Consider the following 13,829-nt stretch of genomic DNA (forward strand, 5'->3'; position numbering starts at 1 on the left):
TCAAGTTACTTTCTTTTATATTAAACACCGGTGACCCTAAATACTTCTTGTAAAGCGTAGATGTTTGCACCTCAAGTGATATATCTGCACATATCTTCATCATGTTGGTTTCAGCATGAGAGATGTGATTAGTCATCTCCTCTGAGCCAGCAGTGATGCCATCCTCTGACTTAGCAGCAGGCAGCCGCGGGCTTCCTGCAGGAATCACAGGTGATGATTGCAGGAAGACGTTTATTTATGTAATCATTCACGGTAATGAGGCTCAACAGGAAACCACACCAGACGGCCTCCTTGGCACTTCTCACACCTGAACCAGCATGCGCCTAAAAAAAAAAGAAAATCTCAGTTTCACACCTGGAACACTAACACATGCATACAATCTTCCAGCAAATTTAGAATTTCATTTAGACAACATAAGATTGCTCACTTTATGCCTAACTAAGTTAGGCAGCTGGTTTTACCTTTTAATCTGCTTCTTTAAAACACTGACTATGGGGGCCCTGAAGTGCCAAACACAACAACAAATTACTTAATGCAGGAACAGTTTCTTCTTTTGTTGAATTTTTTGAAATTATTTGGTTTCCACCCATTTTTTTTTTCCGAAACCAGAAAAGGTTAGTCCTATATGACACCAGTGATTGGATGATGATATATGTCCATCATTTCAACTGAGAGTTGAAATAATGAAATACTGGATATGTGATGAAATTCATAGTGTCTGTAGTATATATAACTTTTTTGATTATTTTGTTATCAGACACGCAATTCAAGTCGTACCTGACATGTTTCGATGGAGACGTCACGTCTTCATCAGAGCCGTCACCAGGTGGTGGAGTGTGACACGTATAAACAGCTGATTATCACTGAGGCGGGGTCACCTGTCAAAGTTTGACAGGTGACCCCGCCCCCCCGCTGTCCGTCCCGCTGCTGGAGGATGTTGCTCCAAGTATAGGAGAGCAAGAAGGCAACCCCAGGCAAACCTTGACAGGTGACTCCGCCTCAGTGATAATCAGCTGTTTATACGCGTCACACTCCACCACCTGGTGACGACTCTGATGAAGACGTAACGTCTCCATCAAAACATGTCAGGTACGACTTAAATCGCGTTTCTGATAACAAAATAATCCAAAAAGTGATTTACTGGGTATGCTCTGTACTAATCTCAAAACTTTTATTAGTATGGGGACATTGAAGATGCATTTGAAAAACATCATCATCCAGTGAGTGATATCCCATAGTAGCGACCTTTTTCATTATCTTACTGTTCTTTTTTTATTGTTTGATCCAATTTCTGAAAATTCAGTCTACTATTGTTTCCCACAATTTTTCATTTTTATTTAACTGTATTTTTATTTTTGGAATTTTTTTGATTTCTAAAACGTAATGCTGTTTTTTTTTCTTGTTTTGCTTTTTTAATTGTGATTTTTTGATATGTTCTGTGATTTGCACTTCAGGGCCTCCGTACTGACCTCCTCTGAACTCTGGATGTGTTTTGTGACACATCTCCTTTTGCAAACTCTTTTGAAACTGTTAGAAAAGGGGATCTATATGTAGATGCCTGTTTTTGTCCTAATTAAATAAAAGTTGCAAACCATGCCCTGGTAGAGGAATTCAGGAAGTCTGTCTTTCTAAGGTGGAGTGGCTTCCTGTTGTGCGCTGTGGCCATGCTGCTGGTCATCTTCCCCATGTTCACCTTCCCCAAGAAGCTGCCCCCTCGCCACAAGAAGAAGAAGAGGAGGAAAAAGCTGAGCCTGGACGACCTGTCCAGCGACGACGACGTTCTCAAGGAGAAGAGCAACAACAAGAGCCAGACGGTCACCTCGTCTATGGGCTTCGGCAAGGACATTAAAGGTACGCCGTCTCTCAGGCCACCGCACTTCTGCCATTTCAAGTGGGTGAAGTATGAAAAACACACAACTATCAGATGATAGTAAGTTTGCTTTAAAAAAAAAGTATTTAAAATGTTATGTTATGTTCAAGGTCGACTCAAAGTCAACTTAAACTAAAACTGTTCAAACTGGTAAACAGCAAGTTATTGTCATCATGAACAAATCAAATGTTGTTTGAAGACTTTTCCTCAAATTGATAAAAGTATTAAAGTAGTATTTGAAACTAAAATGTGAGACATGCAAACATTCTGACTGTGATCGGAGGCGGGCTGAGATAAACATTTGCCTTCAGAGCTACAAGATGTGCTTAAAATGTATATACATTTTGGAGAAGTGATGCCTTAAAATGCTCGTGTGCTTGTTAGTCAACAAGAAAACATTCAACAATAATTATACAATTATTAAAAAATATCAATACAAACCAAAATGACTCGTTTGGCTCTAGAACTCTGCAAGAAAAAATACTTCTTAAAAAATTCTTTACTTTAAGAGAAGAGGTCAGAAAAATTGCAAAAAAAATAATTAAAACATCCTGGAAAAATGTTGAAGAGTTTTTAAACAAACTTGCATTTTTTAACGTCTTATTTTCATTGTGATTTTAAAAAGACTAAGTTCTGAGTTGCACTTGAATGCATCGCATAAGCCAAATTTAAATGTGTGGGTTAAACCTCTGTGCAATCTCACAATGTCGTCTACTGGAAGAGTTTATGCGTTTGAATTTGGCTTTAGTGATGCATTCTGGGGCGGCTCCTAAAAAATGCATAACTTTACTATTTATTTCATAGTGGTTTTGTTTTACACTAGCATAAAATAGTTAACTTGAAGGTTATTTTGTTAAGTATACTTAAGTGTGAGTATAGCAAGTATACTATAGGATATTAGAACAATTTAAGTTTACAGATACTATCTAAAAAGTTTTTGCTTCACTTTTACCATAGATTAAGTATACTTTAGTGCATTTAAAAAATACTTTTTGCTTAGGGTAAAGATTAAAAGTTTATCAAACAGGCTGTTTTGAAGCTGCTGAACTAAATTAATGTAGTAGTTGATGAACGTTTTCTTTTAACTTCTAAAGCAAATTAAGTATATGTACAAAAAAGTAAATATGTCTGTTTTCATATTCAAACTATATTCAGAAAACACAGCACTGAGACTAAGACGCTGTGTTGTTTTTCTCACAGATTTACCAAAAGCTGCAGTGAGGATCCTGAGCAATGTGACCTTCCTCTTCGTCAGCCTGTCCTACACGGCAGAGAGCGCCATCGTCACCGCTTTCATCACTTTCATCCCAAAGTTCATCGAGTCTCAGTTTGGGATCCCGGCGTCCAGCGCCAGCATCTACACCGGTGAGAGTTAAGATTCTGGAAGCTCTCCTCCTTTCAAAGAACGTAAAGTCCTGTTTTTCTGGTGTACCGTTCTCTAGATTGAGATCGTTTTGGTCGTTGCTATTTTGTTGCAGCAGCTTTAACCTGGATGCAGACGGAGCAGAACACTTAAACACCCCAGACTTTAGCATCTCTCCATTAAGTGCCTGGTTTTTATCCCAGAGCAGGCGAGGCCCAAAGCCCAGAGCAGGAAGCCCACATTAATAATGAAGAGCCAGCTGAGCTGCGGATGAAGGGTGCTCTGAGGACATTTAGCTGAAAAAACTGTTCAGACATGCGTGCACACGAACGCAGCACGGCTGGACGTGCACTCCTGATCCACACACGCTGAAGCACTGATAGAGACAGCTCAGACTGATGCATGCCTGCTGCTGCCTTAAAGCATGGAGGATGCAGACTATGGTCACAGATTGCTGTTCTGCATTGGTTTTATGGCTGTTGTGGTTTTATGTCTTTATGGGAACTTTTCTGTACTGACAGAACTTGAAACAGTTACACTGAGAATGAAAAACTAACTCACCTGAAACCACATGACCACTTCCCTTCTTGAGAAAAGAAGCAGAGAGCGATGATGTTTACCAATGATTATTCGCATCGGTTAGGGGGGTGGAAGGTGTGAGAAGGGAAGGGGGGGTTGTGTGGGGCTGAGGGTGGGGGGATTTTTTAATGGTTGTACTTGATCTATGTTGTTATTTGTGTACAGCACTTTGTTTTACATTATGAACGAAAAGTGCTTTATAAAAAAAGATTAATTAATTGAAGCCACAGAAACGCTGTTGTCTGACTTCAAAGAAGTCGATAGATAGATTTGACCTCAAGCGTACGACTTAGATCATTTCTGTTTTAGTTCTTGGGTCTTATTTTTTCTCGGCCTTCATAAACTCAATTGTCAGTGACATGGATATCACAGTCATTGTATTGCATCATATATTTGTATTGTATTTTATATAGTATATATATATAATTTTTTTTTTTAGGAAAAATACTCTTTGCAAATTTCAGACTTCCGAATTTAATACTCTAGGGTTCACTTGTAGCTATACACAGTTTTGGCTCTATGTACAAAACACGCGTTGGAAATTAAATCAGGTTTAACTTTGACTAGGGGTGTAACGGATCACAAAACTTATGGTTCGGATCGTGTCACGGTTTTAAGGTCACGGTTCGGATAATTTTTCGGATCAGTAATAAGACGAGGAAGAAAAAAAGATAATAGCCTAAAATTACTTTTTTGAAAAGTTTTAAAACATATATTCAAGAAAACATATATAAAGTACTTCAAAGCATAAATATACACATCTTTGAACACAAACAAAAATGTTAGAAAAAGTAGTTCCTGCTTACATTTACATGTCTGGAGACCAAAGCTACAAAAACAGAGAAAAAAGAATGCTCAATATACAATTTTCCATTGTATCCCCCTCACCCCCACCAAAATGTTTAAATAAAATCTTAAATTAAAAAGTTAAAATTAAACTTTCATTATATTTTGATATTAACTGTAGTATTGAAATTGTGGGAATATTTAAATATTTTAAATGATTAATAACCGTTGTGCATGTACAGGTGAGGCACTGCCATGCCCACATTTCCTGGTGATTTTTGATCCTTTTGACTTGCCATACTGTCCTCCCCTGACAGCACATCCCTGCTGCAGGACCAGCAGCTCTGGGACAGCTACGGCTCCTCACTGGGAGACAAGGTCTTCTAAATAAACAAACCTGACCTCTCAGTCTCTGTGTCCTCCATGGCGAGTGTAAGAAAAGTTTTTGGCGGAAACTCCTCCCACACGGAGGAGGGGGCGATCCGCTCTGCGGTACATGTGTGGGCTGAACCGTGGCTAGTGATCCACCACGCCCCTAACTTTAACTAATTAAGGACTCAGATTTTGTGGCAACCAAGGGATGACATCCCCTTTAATTCACGAAAGCACCAACTTTCTGAAAATTGATCATGATCGATGGTTGCGGTTTGTGCCGGCTGAAATTCTCTGACGCCAAGTCTTTTACATATCCGAATAGAGCCGTGAAAGAAAAAGCCTGAAGCATTTTGTGCAACACTTTGACATTTTGAACCAAGCCTCTTCTAACTTTAAACGGTGAACATGCGCTAGTAGATAGAAAAAAGAAAAAAAAAAGAGTAAGGAAGAAGCCCCTCCCTGCATGTCCAGTGTGAACACTGGTCTATATGCAGGTTCAAGAACTTACATTTAGCACATTCTTCACAGACCCTGTGTGATTTTTACATAATACGTTTGAGACATTCATATTTTTAGAAATAAAATTACTTTTAAACATCAAATAGTCTGTATTATATGTAGTTATATAGATTTATTGGTGCTATAGTAAAAAACGTCCTTGAAAAAGGTCCATAATTTGCAGAAGTGTTTGATGTCTTTTTTATAACAGGCCCAACTGTCCTGAAGTGCTACAGAGCTATCTGCTCCCTCCCTCGGGTTGTGATGGTTTTTAAATGACTTCTGATTCCACCTGTGGCTCATCTGATGTAATTCTGGGTTTGCGTTCTCGTAAATGTTGGACGTTACTGGCTTGAGTGTTTCGTTTTGTTTCTCTTGAATCGATAAGATTCCTCTGGTTTCAGCTGAGGAAGCGCCTCAGCTGAAGGACGAGTGGGCTGTGAAGTCGTGACTGAAGCTTTATGCTCTCCTCTTGGGGGTAAAAATTGGAACGATACTTTGGAGGTTTGAGGATGATTTGCGATCAACGCATGATTCCAGTCTTCCAGCATCAGACCGAGCCTTCATGTCCACCAAGTTCAGAAACACAAAGTCTGAACTTTTTTATTTTTTTTCAATGTTTCCTGTTCTGATATACACCACTGCATGATTTTAGACTTTTATGCGTATTATGAATACACCAAACTATATACAGACTAAAAAAAGACTTGAGTGTGATGTTAATGTGAAAAAGCTGTTCAGAACAGGACTGATGGGGTCTGGATCTGCACATCTCGGTCTATGCGTGGTGCTGAGAGAACACCCACTCCTTACATGTCAATATAATGCAAGGCTGCTGCTGTACAATTCATCTACAATTTACAGCAAATTTACAAAAGGAAAACCTCAGAAAGATCACAGATTTGATTGAAAATCCTCTTTTGAAAAATAAATAAATGGCTTACATCATAGTTGGTTTCTCCATGTGGTAAAAAAAAAAAAAACTGACTTCACATGGTTTAGCTGCTAAGTTTAGATATCGGTAAATGTCACCCAACAGTTTAAAAACAATGGAAAATTTCTCCAAGTTCGACTTTTTTTATTGGCTAAATGTTTAAAAGTGGGTTCAAACTGTTCACATTTGGTTTACTTAAAGTGAACCCCGATAATCCAGAACAAATTTCCAGTCTGAATACACCCAAGCGGACGCTGAGCTGGGACCGCTCTCTGACCCATCTTTCGAGGTGGTCTGGGTTCATTTCCAATCAGATTGAGCTTCGGTTCACTTTGAGAATTCTCCATTTTAAGGCTTTGTTTTTCTCCTGAGGATGATGTTTAAGCAATAAAAGAAAAACAAATAATAAGTGTAAGAGGAAAATTTGTAATTGCATTTTCATTTAAACTGAATCCTTGGTACGATCCTAATTAAAAAATAGTCTGTTGTTATGTACAGAGTAATGTAATTCATGTTTAAATGAAACAGTTTACAGGAGACTGAAATGAATTCAGAGAACTGTTGTTTTGTGGCCTCTAACACACTTTTGCAAAGTAAAAAAAAAAAAAAATCGAGTCAGACAGCCTCAATAAACCCTGCCAGCCCCCTCAGGTGCATTCAGTTCCTCTAAAACAGCTTCCCTGTCTGCTCAGGTGTGATCATCGTGCCCAGCGCCGGCGTGGGCATCGTGCTGGGCGGGTACATCATCAAGAAGCTGAAGCTGGGGGCTCGCGAGTCGGCCAAGCTGGCAATGATCTGCAGCGGAGTGTCTCTTCTCTGCTTCTCCACCCTCTTCATCGTGGGCTGCGAGAGCATCAACCTCGGAGGAATCAACATCCCCTACACCACCGGGTGAGAAGCTGTCCCTGTCCCTCCTGAAGGGCTCTTCAGGTTGTGTTTTCCACCGTGATGTAACTGTGGAGGACGGAGGCAGCAGCTGCAGACAGTGAGAGATGAGAAAAAGCAGACAGAAGACGAGTAGATATGAGAACCATGCGGCTGAGTTTCAGACACCCACAGAACACGAGTTATAAAAGAGAGCAGTGAGAAAAAAAGGCACTTTTGAGCAGAGCTGCTCAGCAGTCTGCCTCCTGCTCTGTTTCTAAAAGTATCGATCTACAGAAACAGACGGACAGTAAATTATCAAATCCATCATCCGGGTCTCTACACCAACTGTGCATCCATACAACTGGACACACACACATGACTACACACGAGCAGGCAGCCTTTTTGATGCCTGCACACTTTAGAGCTCAGCTCCTTTTTAAAAGCTTGTGTTTTGTGAAATCTTTTTATAAAAAAAAGTCTTCACGACAAAATTCTCAGTTTTTTTATGGTCAACTTCCATCCATTTTCTACATCTGCTGTATCACTTTGTTGCAGGACCACACAATCACACATCCAAACCTAGAAACAATTTAGAGTAATCAATCAACCTATAAAACATGTTTTTGGACTGTGGGAGGAAGCCAGAGTGCCCAGAAAACCCAACATGCTAAGAACATTCAAACTCCACATAGATGCGACTGGTATTAGAGCCAAGGCCTTCTCTCTGTGAGGCAAATTCACTAGCCTCTGCGCCATCCTGCAGCCCTTAAGGTGGACTTGTTAAATACATAAAAAAAACAATGAATTAGTCACATCCTCCTTTCAGGAAATGTTTATATTTGTTTAGTTTTCATATTCACTTGATATCACACTTTCTTTATCACAATGTTGCATTTTTTACCTAAACATGTTTGAAAGCTGTTCTTCAATATCTTTTCACTTTAAATCTATATCTAAATTTATGAGAAGAATAGTCATAAATGAGGGAGAAAAGAACCAAAGTTGTCTGTTTATCAGAGCCGTGCTTGAAAATGAAAGACATGGATCAACTTGTGAAGCTTTACTTTCAGATCGGTGTCAGAAACAAAGAAATTCTGAACCTAATACCCAGAACCACATTGCCCACCATAAGTCACGTTTCTGTCATGCGCAGAAACCAAAGGAGAATGTAATCCGTGTTGTGTACGCCCCCTTCTCCAAATGAAACATCCCATTTCAACACAGAACTACAGAGATGAATAAAAACAGTCTGTTACATTAGCACAAGAACATTAAAAATTCCCAAATCTAGGCCTCTTCAGACCAAACAACACACAGTTGGAGGAGATCTTGTCTTTTGTGGAGAAAGAAATGATTGGAAGTGGACAGCTAAGGGGATGTGGATGGCTTCTGTAGATCCTGCAAGCTGCCCATCAATGATTAAAACATGAAGAAACCCCCCCCACCCCCACCCTCCACACACACTATCACACCATTACCAGACATGGTATTCCACCCCACCCACCCCCAGTAACAAAACTAGTTATGTACCTCATGAAACCTTCAGCTTTCTGCTCTGTTTACCAGAGGAAACATGAACGGATAAAGTTTTAAAAACAATAAATAGAATTCACAAGGTTAAAAAATCAAGAACATCAAAGGCATTCTCTGATGAAAATTTTGTTTTAGGGGTTTTATATATATATATATATATATATATATATATATATATTAAAAAAGATAAAAATGGCACCTGAAAAAGATTATATTTGTGATGTCAAAATATACTGGGCGAGCCACAAGCTCCTGATCAGGGATGGGAAACTTCAGGCATCAAAGGCCGCATTCCTGCATGTTTTCCAACATAAGTGGCTGGACACACCTGAACCAGGGAATCAGACATGAGTAGGGCTTGGATTTCTGGAAATCACTCAGACACATCAGCCTTCAAGGCCAGGAGTTTCTCATCCCTGATCTAGATCCATGAACGTCTTCATTTTCCTCATCTGAGCTGGCATCTGACTCAAACGGTACGGCTGGATAGCTCAAATATGGTTATGGTAATGTTGGGTTGGGGAGAGAGCGGAGTGCGAGAGAGTGTAAACAGAGAGCTCTCAGCAATGGGGAAGGGAAGTGGGGGCGGGATTGCTCTGTGTCAACAGTCCCGCCCACAACTCAGAGGTGATTTTCTTTGAACAAAACTTCCTTTCCTATTTATATTTGTTGTCGAGTGGAGTGTAAGACAAAAGGAAAAGCTTCCTCCAGAGATGAACGAGCTCCTCAGAGCAGCTCCAGACGATCGTTTTTCACTTCTAAACTCCTCCTTGATGCTGCATCCTTAGAGTCCACAGGGGCTTTCTTTAGAGTCAGGACGGAGCCACCTCACACCGGACCCCTCGGATGGAGGCAGCGGTGGGCTTTCATCCGCTCATCTGTAACGTCCGCACAGGATAATGAGCCAGCAAACGGGGGCGTTTTCTCTGGGATGCAGTGTCCCTGAAAACAATTACATGGCAGCAGTGGCAGGCGTCCAAGGACAGCATGGAGGAGAAGATCTTTTATTTCCCTTTTCTTGTGTTTCTCCCTACAGTCTTCTGGGTCTGACTGTCCTTTTGTGCCCTTATCTTCTCCTCTTTTTTTCTCAAAACTCTTTTTGTTCTTTTTTTTAATCTTATGTTTTAGTCCCTGCTTCCTGTAAACTTAGTTACCTCCAAGGATCAATCTAAATCAGGTTTTTCAGATTTCAAATTTCAAATTTAGAAATTCATTTAATAAGGTTATGCAACAAGATATGTTTTTTAGTCTGGGTCTTGTTTTTGTTCCAAAAACCTAAAAAGTTTATTTTTATCCGTTTATTTTCCCGCTTTTAAAAACTTTAGGAAAAAAATGTAGATAACATCAATCACATAAACGAACATAAATGACGTTAGCATGTAGCTTTGGAAGCTCATTAAACAAAAAAACTTGTGTTTTGTGTTGGCATGTTTTCATTTGTTAATTGTTTTAATTGGTTAATTGACAAAAATCAAAATCCATCATAAGCGAAAGACATTCAAATTTTCTATACAGTGTAAACATGGCAGGTATAAGCACTGGTTGATAGGGAAACTTTAAAAGTACTTTAAGATGGAGACTTAAAAAAAAGCTGAACTTATTCAGACATACACATTACGATGTGATTGCTATTAGTGGTGCAGGAGGGAATCGATTCAGCGATATATCGCGATATTTTGTTACCTATCAATTAAAAATGCTGACAAGACAATATTTAATTAATTATTTACTATCATCCTTCAGCGTCTCACTTTTTTTTCCTACCTAAACCCCCGACCCCTAGTTGGCAGCACAGCACACTGAGCCTCTTTGAGCAGCTCTACACCTCAACCAAAACAACAACAAGATCTCGCTTAATGTTGATATTGATCATCAAATAAAATGAATGTTACCATTTTATTAAAGTGAAAGACGTATTAATATTCAGGTAAAGTTTTTTTTCTATGTCATACTCTTAAAAAAAGTGAGTAATTGTTCTGGTACAGTCTTGGGATATATCGCGATACGTATCGTATCGTGAGACATGTATCGGGATACTATCGTATTGCCAGTATGCTGCTAGTTGTCAGAAATACGTATTTCAAAGAGTTTTCTTTATTTAATGTATCGCATAGATGATTTTTTGATCGTTGTCAATAGTGATACTTATATCGACCCCCATAGCTCTGCCGCTGCCTCAGTGGATGAACAGACGGATTGTTCTGTCGTTCTTTCTTAAAACTGGTGCATTTTCTTTCTCCAGGCCGACACTCACCATGACTCAGAGGAACCTGACTGGAGGCTGTAATGTCAACTGTGGCTGTAAAATTCACGAGTACGCCCCCGTCTGCGGTTCTGATGGCATCACGTACTTTAACCCCTGCCTGGCGGGCTGCAGCGGCGTGGCCAATGACAGCAACGGGGTGAGCAGAGACACATTCGAACGATTGAGCTATGAAACCAAAAAAGTGCAGATGTTGTGTCATGTTTAATGTCAGTTTGAGGTTATCATTCCTTCTATTCAACGCGTTTTATGACCTGCAGGTCCGTAACTATTCAGACTGCGCCTGCGTCCAGAGCCGGCAGGTTATAACGCCGCCTTCTGGCGGTCAGGGCAGCAACCAGCTGCAGCTCGTCATTGTCAAGACTTACCTGAACGAGAACGGCCACGCCCTGTCTGGGAAGTGCAATCGCACCTGCAACACCCTCATCCCCTTCCTCATCTTTCTCTTCATCGTCACGCTCATCACTGCCTGTGCTCAACCGTCCGCCATCATCGTCACCCTCAGGTAGGAGGCACTCAACTCAACAATTTCCATAAGAAAATTTGAAAAATAAATCTTTATTAATACCCTTAAGCAGACGAATGTGTTGAAAGAGAGTCTGGTTCAGAAACATGAAGACAATAGTGGAGGCAGGTTAAAGTGCAATACCTCAGGTGGCCACTAGGCTTAATAGTTTCTCCAAATGAGAATAAAGGTTTCTCTTTAGAAACCCACTCCAATTTAATTATGCTTTTCAGTGTTTTTAATATGTTCTTGTAGGATCTTTCTCATAATGGAGGACATATATAAAATAATTTAAGATTCTGCCTTTCTGAGTATTTCTTTATTTAGGTTGTGTTGGATTAGGAGCAGATGAAAACTTGTGGTTTAAAAAAGCTCAGGTTTGTGCTGCAATAAATACCCTGAGCAAGCCAAAGTTTTCCTTCTCCCCTACAATGATAAATCCTCCACTTGTAGACAAATAGATCTATGAACGTCTTCATTTTCCTTGTCTGAGGTGTCATCTGAATCAAAACTGTACGACTGGATAGCTCAACATTTTTCCCCAACGCTAATGCTAGCTTGGGCTTGCAAGGAGCTGTAAGCTAACGTGAGAACGTGTAAACCAAAGCACGCTGGGATTTTAATGGAGGCTAACATCCGCGCCAACAGTCCCACCCACATCCCAAAAGATTGATTCCTAATGAGTTCCTTCTGCTCTGCAGAAAATATGTCCTAAAAACAACACAGGCGTTTTGACATTAGCTCTTAAAAAAAACTGCATAATCATAATTAAAAATATAGAGTTGGAGTGAGACTTTAAATATTGTTGTGGTTTCAGCTGATATATTCTGATCAAGTGTTTGTGCTTGTTTTTATCATAATAAATAATTAAATCTTTATTTTTCTAATATATTTCTCCTAAATTTGATACTTTTAAAAATATTTTATATGTAAAGAGAGGGTATTGAGTTGAATTCTTCAGGAGGTTTGTATTTAGTTTTAACTTGTTTATGTCCTTCAGAATAAGTCTCAGAAAAATAAGTTTTGTAATTTTTAAATTTAAAAAAGATTGGAAAATAAAATATTTTTAATTAAGAATCGTTACTGATTATTGCTTTAAAAACCTGTTTTACTTTGTCATTTGTTATTTTCAGATATTTATGTGTCACCAACCACAAAAACGTGTTGGAAATTCATTTTGGTCACATGTAAAGCCTGTGGCCAAAATGCACATTGTTGCACTGTTTGCATGTATTTAAACAATAACCGGAACCCTTACCTGAATTTTCAGAATAAGAGGACAGAGGGGACTCTCTGTCCTCTTATTCTGAAGTCAGCAGGAGTTCAAAGGCCCTGCCCTAACCTCATCCGGATTACATGCAAATTACCACTTCCTATTATTTAATATATTTATTTTTTTCTTAAATTTTAAATTTGATTGTTTTTCTTATGTAACTTTAGATTTTGCTGTTTTTGAGTTTAATTTAACATGATTATCACTAACAAGCGGATAAATTCAGGGCTTTTGAATAAACAAGTTAGACATTTTTTTTATTTTATTTTGTCATCTAGGGTCAGTTATGACATTTAAATAGTGCACTTATAAAGAAGTGAATGCAGTTTCAAAAACCCCAAAAACAAAAGAAATAAATTGCAGAGGTCAAATGTATGTCATTTTAAATGATCTTGTGAACTTTAAAAAAAATGTCTACACATGTTTTACTTTTTTTCCATTTTGTTTTTATTTTTAAATTTTCAATAATTACTTTATACATTTTTATTGTTTCTTTTTTTGGGAAGCGTTCTTTTCATTCCATAGGAGTTCTAAATCTGAGGATAAATTTTAACAGTAAAACATTTGACACACAACATAGATTTACTTTTTTATGATCTAAGGAAGTTTAGTTTAAAAAAAGTGAAGACATTTCTCTTCATAGACTATGTGTGTTATTTTATTATTACTGAAGCTTTTAATTGTTTTAACAAGTTCTTTAACAGCAAAAACAGGTGTTTTTTTTTCTCCTGGTGTGAATCGAGCCTCTTTGGACCGTTGAATGCTGGGAAACGGTTTTGCTGAGTCAGTCTCAGCTGAGTCTCTGTGGTTTGCTGTTGCAGGTCTGTGGCGGAGCAGGAGAGACCGTTCGCTCTGGGAATGCAGTTTGTTCTCCTCAGGACTCTCGGTGAGCAGAAACTTGAACCTGTTGTTTCTATCTTGAAAGGATGGAGGAATTGGAATGCTTTGAGTTTACACATCTGACTTCTCTTGGTTTCATATTT

At 38.9% G+C, this 13,829-nt stretch overlaps 1 protein-coding gene across 1 annotated transcript in view; it reads left to right on the plus strand.

The window, feature by feature from the left end:
- The window catches only part of LOC112141443 (solute carrier organic anion transporter family member 5A1), a gene marked incomplete at its 5' end in the record, with an annotated part of 35,606 nt that overhangs the window by 17,701 nt on the left and 4,076 nt on the right, over positions 1-13,829 (plus strand). Inside the window, 6 exon segments of the mRNA XM_024264578.1 lie at positions 1,634-1,851; positions 3,071-3,235; positions 7,098-7,296; positions 11,048-11,207; positions 11,329-11,573; positions 13,668-13,732. Coding sequence (XP_024120346.1) covers positions 1,634-1,851; positions 3,071-3,235; positions 7,098-7,296; positions 11,048-11,207; positions 11,329-11,573; positions 13,668-13,732 — 1,052 coding nt within the window.

The sequence above is a fragment of the Oryzias melastigma genome, unplaced genomic scaffold (assembly GCF_002922805.2).
Source record: "Oryzias melastigma strain HK-1 unplaced genomic scaffold, ASM292280v2 sc00311, whole genome shotgun sequence".
Taxonomy (NCBI): domain Eukaryota; kingdom Metazoa; phylum Chordata; class Actinopteri; order Beloniformes; family Adrianichthyidae; genus Oryzias; species Oryzias melastigma.